General features: G+C 44.5%; 1 protein-coding gene across 1 annotated transcript in view; it reads left to right on the forward strand.

Moving 5' to 3' along the window:
• Positions 1 to 6,887: 6,887 nt before the first annotated feature.
• UBR1 (ubiquitin protein ligase E3 component n-recognin 1) overlaps positions 6,888 to 13,473 on the forward strand; it is a 72,199-nt gene continuing 65,613 nt past the window's right edge. Inside the window, exon 1 of the mRNA XM_059819963.1 lies at positions 6,888 to 6,911. Within this exon, the coding sequence (XP_059675946.1) occupies positions 6,909 to 6,911 (3 nt within the window). The 5' untranslated portion in view covers positions 6,888 to 6,908. The remainder of the gene's footprint in view (positions 6,912 to 13,473) is intronic.

A 13,473-nucleotide genomic window follows, 5' to 3' on the forward strand; every position in this document is an offset into this window, starting at 1 on the left:
TAAATCTAAAGGCATACAATAATATGGGGAAATACTTAGCTATCTACAGTAAGTTTTGATGGCTCTAAGTGGCCTGTTGACTTTCAAATTCTGTGAGCTTCTAGTGCAACACAGCGATCTTGGTGCAACAGAGAATACTAAGTAGTTCTGCAAAGCAAGAATAGGTTAAAGTGACGTAGAACTTGAAGCATACTGATAACCAATTTCATACCTGGTGTGACATTTCCAACAGCTGGGTGGAAGGATTTCTAACATTCTACCCACGCATTTTAATGAAGTTAATGAGTATGTTTCGATCCCATTCCATGTGCCTTCATGAAGGCAAAGATTGCCCAAGAAATGATGATACCACTTGTACATAACTGTAAAAGATGCTGTTATTTTCTGAACCAAACAGTCAAAGCCCTCACATCCGAAGAGGCGAACAGGGTAGGATGGGGAGAATAAGAAAAGTAAAATTTTTTTTTTTTTTTTAAAAATACTGTGACTTTTCAGGTCTGTCCAAAATAAATCTTGGTGAATGCTTTCAATTCCACTTTCCATTCCATTTCAGTCAATCAATTAATAGATTATTCTCCTCAGTTTAGACAAATGGTATATGACGCTCAAAAACCAGCAAGCACATGCTCATGGCCATCTGATGATTACCACTGAGAAAGAAAAACATTAACTTTTAAATTCAATTTAATAAACCTGGCTCTTGTAAAACTTTTTCCTTTTTGAAAAATCCAGATAAAATACCTTGGAGACAAAATGCCTTAGCTTCTACTTATTCAGTCATTTGAGTATGTAGAAAACATTACCTGAATACAGTCTTTTAATTCTGCTTAGGAAAATTCCCCATTTGCTTATATGGAACTTTTGCCTAGATCAGAATTGGATGCTAAAAAACTAAACACTTCTAGACATAACCTTAACTTCATTTTTATTGATACATTCAAGCTAGTGTGAATCAAAGAGCACAGTAAAACTACCTCGATACATCAAACCTAATTTAATCATTGACAAGGATTCAATACCTTATTTTTCTTCTCCTCAGCCAGTGGATTTGTAACTCATCTATCTCAGCAATCAAACAGAGAAAATAGAAATGTCTATTGTTGCTGTCTCCAGATTCTGGAGCAAAAAGTCTTACAAGAAACCTTACTCCTGTTCTACTGATAACTAGAGAGAATGTAAATTTTAGCAGACAGTGTTTGGGAAGCCTGATTTTCTACAAAGATGATCTCACTTTTTTCCCCTACTATGATACGAGTTTAGGATTTACAGAAGGCTTTTCTTGTAAGTTCTAAGAGTTACAGTGTCCCGGGACTTCTGAGAGCTGGGACTAAGTTTCCGTCATCACTAAAAGTCATGAAATATGAAGATCTTGGGAGCGGAGCTTCTCCCATTGTTTTTTAATTAACCTCAAAAGATGTCCCAATAAAAGGGAAGTCAGTGGGCAAGGGGAAAAGTTTGCAATGCTCTTATTTAATTTCCCAAAATGTAGGTAAAAGCTCACTTGCTGCATTTCTTCTCTTTCCCCTCCCTCTGACTGATGTGGAAACTTGGCCTCTCTCATTGCATCATATGGAGTAACCTTCATCAAAATGGGTTGGAAAAGACTTAGGGGCGAGGAGAAATCATCATCTGCATTCCTTATCTAGAGAAGATGTGGCTCAGGAAAGGCAGGGATTAACAAGGGAGAATTACAAGGCCTACAGCAACAGTAGAATGCATCCAGCTGACAGAAACAGGAGAAAAATCAACTATAAGCTTGTCAAATACTGAACTAGACTGTCTATTAGGCACTGGGTAAGAAAGGAAGTTCTGCTATAAGACAGGTAAAACAGCCGCTAATACAAGATTATAATACAAAGATTGCAATTTAGTTCAGTTTAAGAAGAGACAGTGCTGTGGATGGGAGGAAAACCAAGGCAGGAACTGCTGGGGGCAGAACAGGTCATCTTGAGCTCTATCCAGTGACCTAGGCTAGACCTATGGAGTCACCAGGGAGCCTGAAGCCTGTTTCCCACAACATCATCAGGCGCAATGCTGGATTTAGTGCTTGATTAATTTCCAAGTTAGGTCAATGATAAAGCAGCTGTTAAAGGGCACATCTGAAAGAGAACATAACCACTTGAAAGTAAAGCCAAGTCCCAAATTAGCTGTGCCATGACCTATCCTTGGGACAACTCCACTTGAAGTAATACAACCAGAGAAAACATGGCAAGAGAAGTATGGAGCTGTGCACGCTGCTTGTCAGCACAGCTCTGCAGCTGCTATATGCTGCTGTAGTTGACTCTCTTCAAGATAGCAACTCAAGATAGAGGCTTTATCTACATTACCTCAAGCATATCTCTCATCTGGAAATCTGTTCTGCAGTAAAGATAAGCCTTAAGTCACTTAAGGAGAAATTACTGGAAAAACTGACTTTGAAAATACATAGCAATTGGAGAGAACAAAAGGACTAATAATACACCGGCTTATGCACTACGAGCACTGCCTGCAGTTAATACATTCAGGCAAAGTGTCCTTGAGTTTGAGAATAAAAGCAAAATAGTAAAAGCAGCCTATTTGTTCGAAGGAACTGTACAGCAACCCCTGTGACATCTCAGCCGTCGATTACCTGCAAATACGTAAACAGCTTGCGGTTAGTTATACACTAAGTGCTTCAGGAATGCTCTGGGAGGAAGAGTCAGAAGAGAGGCCACAGAAGCACCCAGACGTGACAGTTTACTTCCAAGACTATGCCAGCTTAATTTGGATTTGATGTTCAACCTGGAAAGGAAGCTGTGTACATTTAACCTAATGTACATCACTCCTATACTGGCCCAGTACCTTCTATTGCTAAAAATCCGTGTAACTATTTTCTCAGCCACAAAACTTCCCTGAGTTTTGGAAGGGGACAGGCAGAGCCTGCATTTCTCACTGGGATATTAGATAATACTGTATCGGCTACTGACGCAATATATAGGATAGTGTAATAATTGGGTGAGTTTTAATTACCCGCTTCTACCACGCACATCTTATCTTTTGGGCAGTCCAGAGCCCTGTAGCTCAGGCTTGACTGCGAGCCTCCGGGACAGCCAAGGGGGACGTTTACCGGGAGAATGGGCCACAGCTTCTCACCGAGTGCGGGACCACCGCACCTGGGAGCCCCTCGCTCGCCCCTGGCGGCCCGCCGGCGGCAGCGCGGCGCCCCGCCTCCCCGCCCAGCTCGGGGGGCTCGCACAGCGACCTCCGCCGCTAGGGAGCCCCGAGAAGCGGGGGGCGGCCGTGCCTCAGCGCGGCGCCAACCGCCGCCTCTCGCGCCGGGCCGTTGCTCGGCCACGCCCCCTTCCCCTGGCCCCACTCACCTGCACTACCCACAGCAGGTTGGCGGCCTCCGCCCCGGGGGCTGGCTGAAGGGCCCGCCGGCGGCGGCGCTCACCCGCCGGCGGCGGCGCCCCCGAAGGTGCGTACCAATCCAGCAGCAGCGCCACGGCGGCCGCTGTCAGCAGCCCCACAGCCAGCTTCAGCATCCTGCGCCGCGCTACCACCATGCGCCCACCCCGGGCGGCCCCTCCCCCCCGCCGCCGGGCAGCGCCGCTGCCTTCAGCACTTCCGCGTCGCGGCCCACCTCCTCGGCTTGTCGGGCCGCCCCTGCCGCTCGTCTATGGTTGGCTCGGAGGACCGATGCCCGCGGCCGGAGGGAGCGGGCGCGCCCCTCCTTCCGGCGGGTGTGTTCGGCGAGGCTGCGGGGTCCGCCGGAGGCTGCCGGGCCGGGCAGCTGCGAGCGGCTCTCGGCCGCCCCCCAGCCCTGGGTTCTGAGCGTGCCCGCGGCCCCCCTAGCTGCAGGGGGGCCTGGAAACGCCTGGGCTAAACAATCCAGGCCGAAACGTGATCTGAGATGCGCCGAAGGCACGAGTCCTTAAGCCATTTTCGTGATTGGGGCGGGAGTACGTGCCGTGAGGAGGCCTGGGGCCACTTCTTCGGTCAAGAACGGTCGGGACAAAAAAAGACGTAGGAAATGAAAAGAGCAGTGTCTCATCCCGCTTCCTTCCATGTACAGCATGCAAACAGTCACCTTTTTTTTCTTTTCCTGTCAGTATTTATAATTCTACCTGCTCATAAATGCAGGCAAATGACTTTTTTTTTTTTTCTCCTGACATACCTAAAAAGTCTTTTTACAGTCTTTTGAACATGTTTTTTTTCATATACACCATTTTAAACCTTACTATGGCAACTGTACAGTTTCATAATTGGTAAATTATTCTTTGCCATCAACTCCCTGTTTTCCTAACTGCTGCCCACATTAACTGTTTAGGTTTTTTTACCATCTTAAGCATGAGTTTAGCTGAAAAAGCTTCTGTCACTTGACATCACTGTTTTCTTTGATATTTGACGTAGTGTTCTCAAACATCTTTTCAGATAGTTAGAAGTTTCTAATTCAATATTGCTTAAGTTTCCTTATCTTTTCTCATATAATGTCATAGGACAAAGATTTAATTTTTAGCATTGATCAAGAAAAACACTTTTCAGATCAGTTACACTTCATTAATATATTACGCCCTTTTTCAGATGTTCCTGATAATTTAGCTGCTCTTTTGTGGAACTTAACATACATTTGCCTTGGTTTTTTCAGCTGCCTTCCATCTTGCTTGTCTGCTTCCTACTTCCCCCCAAAGAACACCCCAAACAACTGTTTTTAAATCAACAGTTAGCAATCAGTAATCCTGGTAATCTTGGGGACTAATCTCGAAAACTAGGGTTTGCTCAATTTCTTCCTGGAGCTTTACCATTTTATTTTAGCTCCAGCAGGACTGCCGAGCTTCAGCATGTTGTCTCTATTAAAATTTATCTTAATTCCTGATTTGTTATTCTGATTTCCTCTATTACTTTAGTATCCATGGAGATACTGGTCTTTTGTGCCATTTCTGCTTGGGTAGTAGTGCCAACTTGTTTTTTCAGAGGTTCACTGCCACTTATTTTGCTGTCTCCCAGCATACGTGGGTTCCAAATATTTCTTTTTTTTTTTTTGTATTATTTTGTTTAATAAGTCTATACTCTTGCTCAACTAAAGCAGCTGGTTTACATTAGCATAACTTCTTCTAAAAGTCCCACAGTAAAGTGAAACCATACTGATAGTAAGGCTAAAAGATATGGCCATGCGAGACGCCTGTCTCACAGCAGCGGGGACTGCCGGCAGCCCTCCCGCTGCTCAAGCGCATTTGTTGCTGTCTTGGAATCACAGCCTTGCTTCTCTTGCTCGACTGCATCGGAAGCTGGATTATACAATTGCTACTGTTGATGCTAAAACATGAGGAGGACTCCAGTAATCATAGTCTAAACTCAGCTGTGGTGCAAACAACACTGCTGGTTAGTGGACCGCCATGCTATCGAAAAGGGTTGAGTACAGATCTGCAACACATACAGGTAGAACAAGATGAAGCTTTTAATTGATTAAGTGGCTCAATAGCAAAATTCACTTTTTTTTTTTTTTACGTCTTGTGCCTAAACCTGTCTCAGTGACCTTATCTACATGGTAATGTTAAGTGACAGATTTCAAGAAGGTAAGTAAGTCTGCAGTGACTTTTTCAAATGAAGATGAGTGGTAGCTAGTACAGAAGAGCTACAGTCAGATCTTCTGAAGATAAGAGAAAAATTTGAGTACCTGTGGCCAGGTACATTGAGAAAAATCTATTGAATATACCTGAAAAGGTCACCTGCAAACTTCTTCCCATCCATACTGATAACTGAGGAACATGGAAAAGTTGCTTGGAGGCTTGAAGCAGTAAGACTGCAATGGAAGGAAACAGTCTTCTTCGAAACAGAGGCATTAAGACATTTGATAGGTGGTTAGTATGCATGCCTGCAAGGTCCAAAGCTATGGCTCCTTGCCTATTTCCCCAGCCCTATAAAGGAACAAACACAGGGAATTGCACAACCGGACTGGTTTGCAACAATCTGGAAAAGTTCCAGCAGCACTTAGGCCTGGTCTGTCACCTATCAGCCAAGTTACTCAATGCCCTCATCTTCTGCCAGAGTAGCAAACACAGAGTACCCAGAACAGTTATAATTTTCTGTAGCAAGGACGTGTGGAGGAAAAATTTTGACCTTGGAGACAGGCATGTGCCTAAAGCTACTGCTGCCTCCTACACTTGTACTGTACAAAGTTCAGAGAATTTTGCTTTTGCTTTGCCCAAATGGGAGACATATGCCATGTCTGCTCAAGTAGTATGAATCTGCATCAGTCTATATGAAAATTACTTAAGCTATTACCTTGCTATTAATGCAGGGTCCTTAGTGAACACCCACACTGTGCAGTTTAAGTGCCCGCAGAGGAACTTCATCCATGTAACTCTGCAGGCAGGATCAATAGAAGTTTCGCTTGCTGACCGTCCTGACGGATCCTGGGGAAACGCTTTGCCTCGGCCTCCCGTGGGAGGCAGGAGGCGCTGCCGGACGCGTCCGGGCCTCCCCAGCCCTCACAGCGCTGCTGAGCGGGCCTGGCCGGGCGAAGGAGACCGCGCTCGCTTCGCCTCACCGCGCCTCCCGGCCTTCAACTGCCGGACGTCTCCCGCCCTCAGCCCCCTCAGTCATCGGCCTCCTCTGCCCTATCGCCTCTGGGACAGCGCGCACAGGCAGCTCCACAGCCAACCTCCCCGTCACCGCCTCCCAACTCCCAGCTACTCGGCGCCACGGAGCATGCGCGCAGGGCGCGCGGCGCCTGCGTGGTGCAGCCCGGGCCGCCGCGGGGGGCGGGCTGTGGACGCAGGGCGGCGCAGCGTCCGGGGGGCGGCGGCGGCGGCTCCTTCTGGGCGGTGGCGGCGTCGCCGGCCGCGTCCCTCGCTCTCAAAATGGCGGACAGAGCCGACGGAGGGCCTGGAGCGGGAGCGGCGGGAGCTGTGGGCAGCCGGGTCCCCGTGCAGGCCCAGGAGCGAGCCATGGTGAGGCTGCAGCCCGGTGCGGCGGCGCGGTTCCCCCTGCCCCCGCTCGGGGGCAGCCTGTGCCCTGCCCGCGCGGCGACCCCGCTGCTCGGTCGAGCTTTTTCGGCCGCGGGGCGCCCCGCTGCCGGCCGCGGAGACAGCCGGCGTCCGCTGCTCGAGGGGCGGCGCCGCGGAGGCCGCGTTTTCCGCGGTGGTGCTGCTGTGCGGCGCCGTGGAGAGGCGGGACGCGCTATTGTGCGCCCGCTGTTGCCGGCGGGTGGCGACGGCACCTGCTGAGGCGCGACCGCGGGCTGTGGGGCCGGAGCACGGGGCGCGTGGGGAGGAGAGCGGGCGGTCCGCTGGCCCCCTGCGCCGCCGGCGGGGCGGGGGCGCGCACCCAGCTGCTGCCTGGAGCAGCCCCGGTCCCGGCGCCCTGCGCTGGCTGCGGCCTGGCGGCGGCCGCCCCTGCCCCGGCGGGCCAGCCCTGCTCTGGGCCCGGCGCGCCTCTGTCAGGCGGCCCAGAGGGAAGCGGTTTGTCGCCAGCTCCCTGCAGCCTCTTCCACCCCCTGTTCCGTGTCTTCATTTGACCTCTACGTAATTAAACGGGATCAAACTTTAAAAAGCTTCAAAGACTATCCTGCGTCCTTAAAACGCTCTAGCATATACATGCATCTTTTATCCGTTTTCCGACTTTACCTTTCTTAATTAAAGGTGGCTTTACTGTGGAACAAAAGAGGCTGAGTAAGACGTTATTGTTATGCAGAGTGTGAATGAAGCAACAAATAGTGAAGTTTAGAAAGGATGTAGATGGAGACAGTTGTGTGTTTGCTGAACAGAATTATTCTCTTTTTTTCTCTGTGAATTACTTTAATCACCTATGCATTTAATATTTGGATTGGATGACTGTAGTTAGAAATACCTGAGTTGGTGTTTCACTGCATTAGTTGAAGTCAGGTCCCGTCTTTGCTCTCTACTTCTCTGTAGTGGCAGTATCGCTTCCTGTGCTGAGCTGCCCTCAAAGAGAGAGGGCTGAATTTGGGCTGCACTGGCACTGACCTAGTAGTACAACCTGTCTACTAAACTTGAGTTTACTTTCTTTTCTTTCCCAACAGCATCTGCAGTTTGCTTGGCTGACTGATGGGCTGGACTTGGCTTGTCTAATAGTTGGCTAGCAGGCATTGCTGGTGGCCTAATAAAAGCCTGCTTTGCAGGCTGGATCCGGCCCTTTGGTTGTTTGTCCATCTGTATTCTAAACAAATTCCAGTTTGACTCCTGCCTGCTTTGGCGGCTGCTATCTGGAATATATGAGCAGGATTTAGATATTAAAATATTTCAAAGACTTGAATTTATGCTAAATCTTCAAATTTTGATGTATATATACCTTCTCAGTAATATTTGTGAAGCAAAGGGTTTTTTTTCAGAAGTCCCATCTTCTGTCATCAGTTGATACTCATATACAAAAGTATAGATGTAAGTGGGGTAGTGGTGTACAAGAAGAGAAAAGCTTTATTATTAGGATATTTACTTTAAAGGCAGGAAAATAACTTGATTTTGAATTTTAATCTCGGAAAGCAAAACATGATACAGGCGCTCGTGCATTCTAAAGTATTTCAGATCTTGTTTTGTGTCATTCAATGCAATTATATAGTTGAGAAAATGCATACGAGGAGCCTTGCTTCTGTAGCTGTGTTGTAATAAAGTAATATGGAGGGGATATTCATGTGCAGGTTATTTCTTAAGATGCCTCACTGAGATTTCACTAATCTTATTTTGGAGTTGCAGTGACTTCTTCCAGTTTTAAATCTAACCTCTCCTAAACTGAATTAACCTGTTTAGACCAGATGACATGTCCATATAATTTTAGATTAGTTTGTGTTAAGCTAAATTAGTTTAAAATTTCATCTTTAGGTAAAACAGCATATCCTTTTTGTAAATAAGCCCTGAATCGCATATAGTCAAAGCCACTGTTTTTAGAACAGTGCAGTGTATTGGCAGAATAGTGTATACTGTACACTTGTATCAGTATCCAAGAAATGGAGCCCATGAAGTTGAACAGGGAAGTGGAGCATCGCCAAGGTCCTGCTTGCGTCCTTATATATTTAGCACTCTGTTGAAGTGCTTTCATTTTGTTATGGCATTAAGCAATACTGTGGTTTGTCCTTCCTCGTCTGCTTTCATGTTTGCTCATGCTTCTTAGTAATTTTTGTGGCTTTTGTTAGCACAGGAGTGAACTGCGATTGTGAAGGTAGCTGTCACCTTTCCTCAAGTCCACATAAAGTGCATAAATTATAGTTGCTGTAATTCTGCTGTAATACTGTTACAGTGCTGCAAGAGGTATGTGGTGGAGGAGAACGTGGTGGTAAGTGGATGTTCCTGACAGCATACAACTGTTTAAGTGGCTTCTAGATCCTAGAGCAGTAAAGAAGCTAGGGATAAACAGGTTGGTTTTGGTGTGTAAGGGAAAGCATTTGGGAGGTGCTGAGTGAGTGCTAAATACAGATAAATTCATCTGAATTTTATTACACATTCACTGCAGAATCAGGCTACATATACAGTGGATCTTAAAATGAATGATTGTAAAACTGGGTGGTTGTAAGACAAGTTTGAGTACACAGGAATTAATACAAAAAATGAGTGCTTTTTTTTTTGGTGTTGGCGTTGTTGTGTCCCCCCCCCCCCCCCCCCCCCCAAATTAATGAATTAGTTCTTTATAAACATCCACTGTAGTTGCAATTTTTGAAGTGCGGTCTGGTGCTAAGAAATTTGGTAGATATTCTGTTCTTTTGAGGGCAGGAGACCATGGCATGGATGTTAAGGAGCAAACAAGGAAAGAATTAAAGTTGGTAGGCAGTACAATAGAGATATCTACAGCATGGCAGAGAGAGAATTACAGGCCATGATTTCACTTCAGATGTATCCTTGGGCACCCGTTTGCATTCAGGTGCTTACCCCTATGAACTGAAGGTGCACTCGTGATTTTGGAGATGACTGTGATTTAAAACTGACACCTGACCTGCAGTTTCAAAGAGGTTGAACAGCCTGGGTCTGTGCGTTGTTCACCCTGAAGACGACATTCATTTTAGCTGTCAGCAGCCAAAACAGTAGCTGATGGTGCTGGTGGTTACTTTTGCTTCTCTGGTTGTCACTGGTTTGCTCTGGTTCAGCTAAATGGGTAGTCATTGGAGACTACTGGAGTCAAGGTAGATTCTACTGTAGACAGAGTGTTAGTAGTCTGCGCTATTGTTATGAGTCTCATTTCCAGTGGGCAAACACCTGCATCATTAAAGCATCTTTTAACATTAATTGGCACCCTGCTTTGGCTTAGGGCCCAAAGTTTAAATGAATATAAAGATCAAACAGTTCTTTTATGTCTTCAGGTCAGAGTTGATCTTTTGTTAAGACAATGATAAATAGTCTTGAATGTTACCCATGTTGTGCCAATAGAAAATTAACTTTTGAAACCAAACTTGCTTCTTTTAGTGCAACTACTGATATCCAGAGCAGACCAAAGTTTGCTACATGGCTGGTTCCCAGCTATGTTACATAAAGGAGCCATGTGACTGACGTGTCAGAAAAAAGATATTTCGTAACTGAGTTCTAAACAGTAATTTTTTTTTTAAGCTTAGATTCTCTACTAAAACATTGGCTATACTTTGTCAGAGAATGTGAAACACATCATGAACAGCTACATAGTGCCTATGTGACAAAAAAACTAGAGTAAGCTTCCATTTTAACTCCCTGAAGTGTGCCCTTCCTGAGATAGTAGAATTTATGCTCCTTAAAAAATTCGGGTTGATTTAAGGCAGGGAAGAACAAATATGCTAATTAATTTATAGTGCTTATTTTTGAAGCCTCTTCTTTGGGGAATATGTATCTTTTGAGGTTGAAATAGGTTGCCTTGTCTCTTGTTGTTTTTACTAAAAATCATGCCTAGGTGTTCTGTACTGCAGTTGGATCTTATTTTCAGTGCATTAGAAAACTGATAATTTTAAACTAAAATAAACAGAAGGAAAAACTGAACTACAAATGTAAAAGCAGAACCTTAGATGAACATGTTAGTTCAAGAATCTTCTGAAGTTTGCTTTGTAAAGAAATTTCAAGTATTCCGCATACTTATCGAAGAACTTGTGCGTGTTTATCCTTTTAAAATGTCTTTTATGGTTGCTCAATTGGATAGACAATATCAGAATAAAAGTTTTCTGGGATCTGTTCTGCTAATCCCTGTTTAACTAGTAACAGCTGTTCTGTGTGTTGAAGTAAAGGTGCCTTTTGCATTTGGTACTTATGTTGAATGACACCTGCTTGAAATCAGTATGTCCCCAGCATTTTATATATTTACTTTTAAAATCCTGCTTCTGCCAGCTGTTTTGACAGGCAGCTGGTATTGCCATCTCACATTTGACAGATTTGTGTCATGCACAAGCTAAGCTTTTTTTTTACTACTCCTTTAAACTGGAATACTTGACTAGGTACAAGTTTTAGTTTGTGCTACTGGCAGTGTCTATTCCTTCATAATTTGTTATTTAATGTTTATAAATATTAGCATTCCTTCTTTTCACTGGTTACATTGATGTATATATCTAAAAATACAGTCTTGAAATTTATGCGGTCACCTTTGCGCTAGAAGATCAGTGTGTCAATCAGTGCAGTTAAAGTAGAGCGGCTTCTTATGGTATTGCCTAATGCAAACTGTTAGTTTGAAAAGACTTTAAAACTCAAACAGAACTGCTTAGAATGTAAATGAAAAACTCTTATGGAAGTAATGGCTACTAAATTAATAAACCTCTTGCAATGATAAAGAAATTCTGTTGTAGTGGTGAGAAATCTCATTTGATGCTTGATCTATAGGAGAAAAGTGAACTGAGAGAGTTTGTTGACTTTTTTCCTCTTTTTCTTTATATACTTACTTAGCTTTCATTCCTATTTGCAATATTCACAAATGAATGCGTTTGTGAATGACAAAATTGGATATGGATATACTGGATATATCAATGACAGATATTTTTTTCTTTTTATAGCAGTATTTGTAGGGAGATACAATTCTTCATCCTCTGACCTTTTCTGATGTGATGCTTATTTAAAGGGTTTGGAAAAAGCCTACAAACGTGTTTGGTTGGAATTGACTTCTGGGAAGATCTCTGTATGCTTACACATGGGAAGAAATATTAGTAGTCTGATCCCACATGTTTCCATGCAAGATAAGAGATTATTTCCTAATGATTCTTTCTCAAGTGCTATTGTGAGGTACCACTTCTGTAGTCATATTCTTCTCAAGAGCCATTAAAGATTACAGATTACTGTGTCTTGGACAAAATGGTTGCTGTCTCTTGCTTTTTTGACAAGACTGCTTATGCTTGAGAAACATAGCTTTGCAACTGCTCCTGGTGCCCTTTGTCTCCCTTTTTCATCTGGTTTGAGAATTATTGTCATCTTAAAGGAGAATGTTACAAGAACATGTGATTAAAGGAGGAAAAGAGATGAGGCTGGAGAAGGTTAGTGACATGGAGTGTAAAAGAAGAGATAGAAGACAATGTGTGTCTTTGACGCACGCTATTCACTAGTGTCAGCTTCCCATGTGTCACCTTTGCCTGCTGTTTTCAATACCTGGGAATGACCACCAGCATGGTGTGGATGTTGCTGTCTCCACAGGAAAGGTGGTGGTGTGCTGCTGTTATGATTACTCCCTTAGCTCATTCTGGTCATTGTGGCGGTTTTATTTCTAGGCCATGTGTATATCCGAATGGTCCATGTGATGGCGCGGCTGGTTCTTCAGCTAACTTTTAATAAAAATGAGAAAATGGCTGAAAAACCCATCAAAAGAACTTTACTAAGGTTGCTAATACAGATATTAAAAGCTGAGAAATGTTAGAATTCAAATTTGAGGTGAAGCCTTAATTTACTCCAAATGTATGTGGAGGTGATTTTTTTTTTTCCTAAATTCAGTAATTTTCAGTTTGCAGCCCAAAAATATTTTCCAGTGGAATAGTGTCAATTGGAGTGGAGTGTATTTAGTCCTGCTTCCTCTGGGCTTTCCTCAGTTACACTCCGTGGGCCCTGGTGAGTAGGGTGTGAGTGCTGGGGGGCTGTGGAGAGCTGACCGATAGTAGTATTTTAGTTACATGATAATGTTTTTATCTTAATTGCGTTATCTCATGACCTCTGCCTCTTTCAGTACAGTATTTCAAATTTATTCTTAAGTGGAATCAAATTTGAAAAATGACTTTTCTGTAGGGCTTACTTGTAGCAGAAATTGGAAGATTAATAGAGATAGAGAAAGAAATAAGATTTCTCCTGGTGAAGTAATTTGAATCACAGAATGGCTGAGGCTGGAAGGGACCTCTGGAGGTCATCCTGTCCAAACTCCCTGCTCAAGCAGGGTCACCTAGAACAGGTTGCCCAGGAGCACATCCAGGTGGCTTTTGGATATGTCCATGGATGGCAACTCCACAATCTCTCGGGGCAGCCTGTGCCAGTGCTGGGCAGAAAGCTGCAGTGCAAGCCCCATCTCTGCTTGCAGCTGTCTTGCACAGCTCTTGAGCTTTTCTAGACTCCCAGCTCATCCTGTGCATAGGATGGTTAGAAC

This window comes from Gavia stellata, chromosome 7 (genome assembly GCF_030936135.1).
Source record: "Gavia stellata isolate bGavSte3 chromosome 7, bGavSte3.hap2, whole genome shotgun sequence".
NCBI classification, from domain to species: Eukaryota; Metazoa; Chordata; class Aves; order Gaviiformes; family Gaviidae; genus Gavia; species Gavia stellata.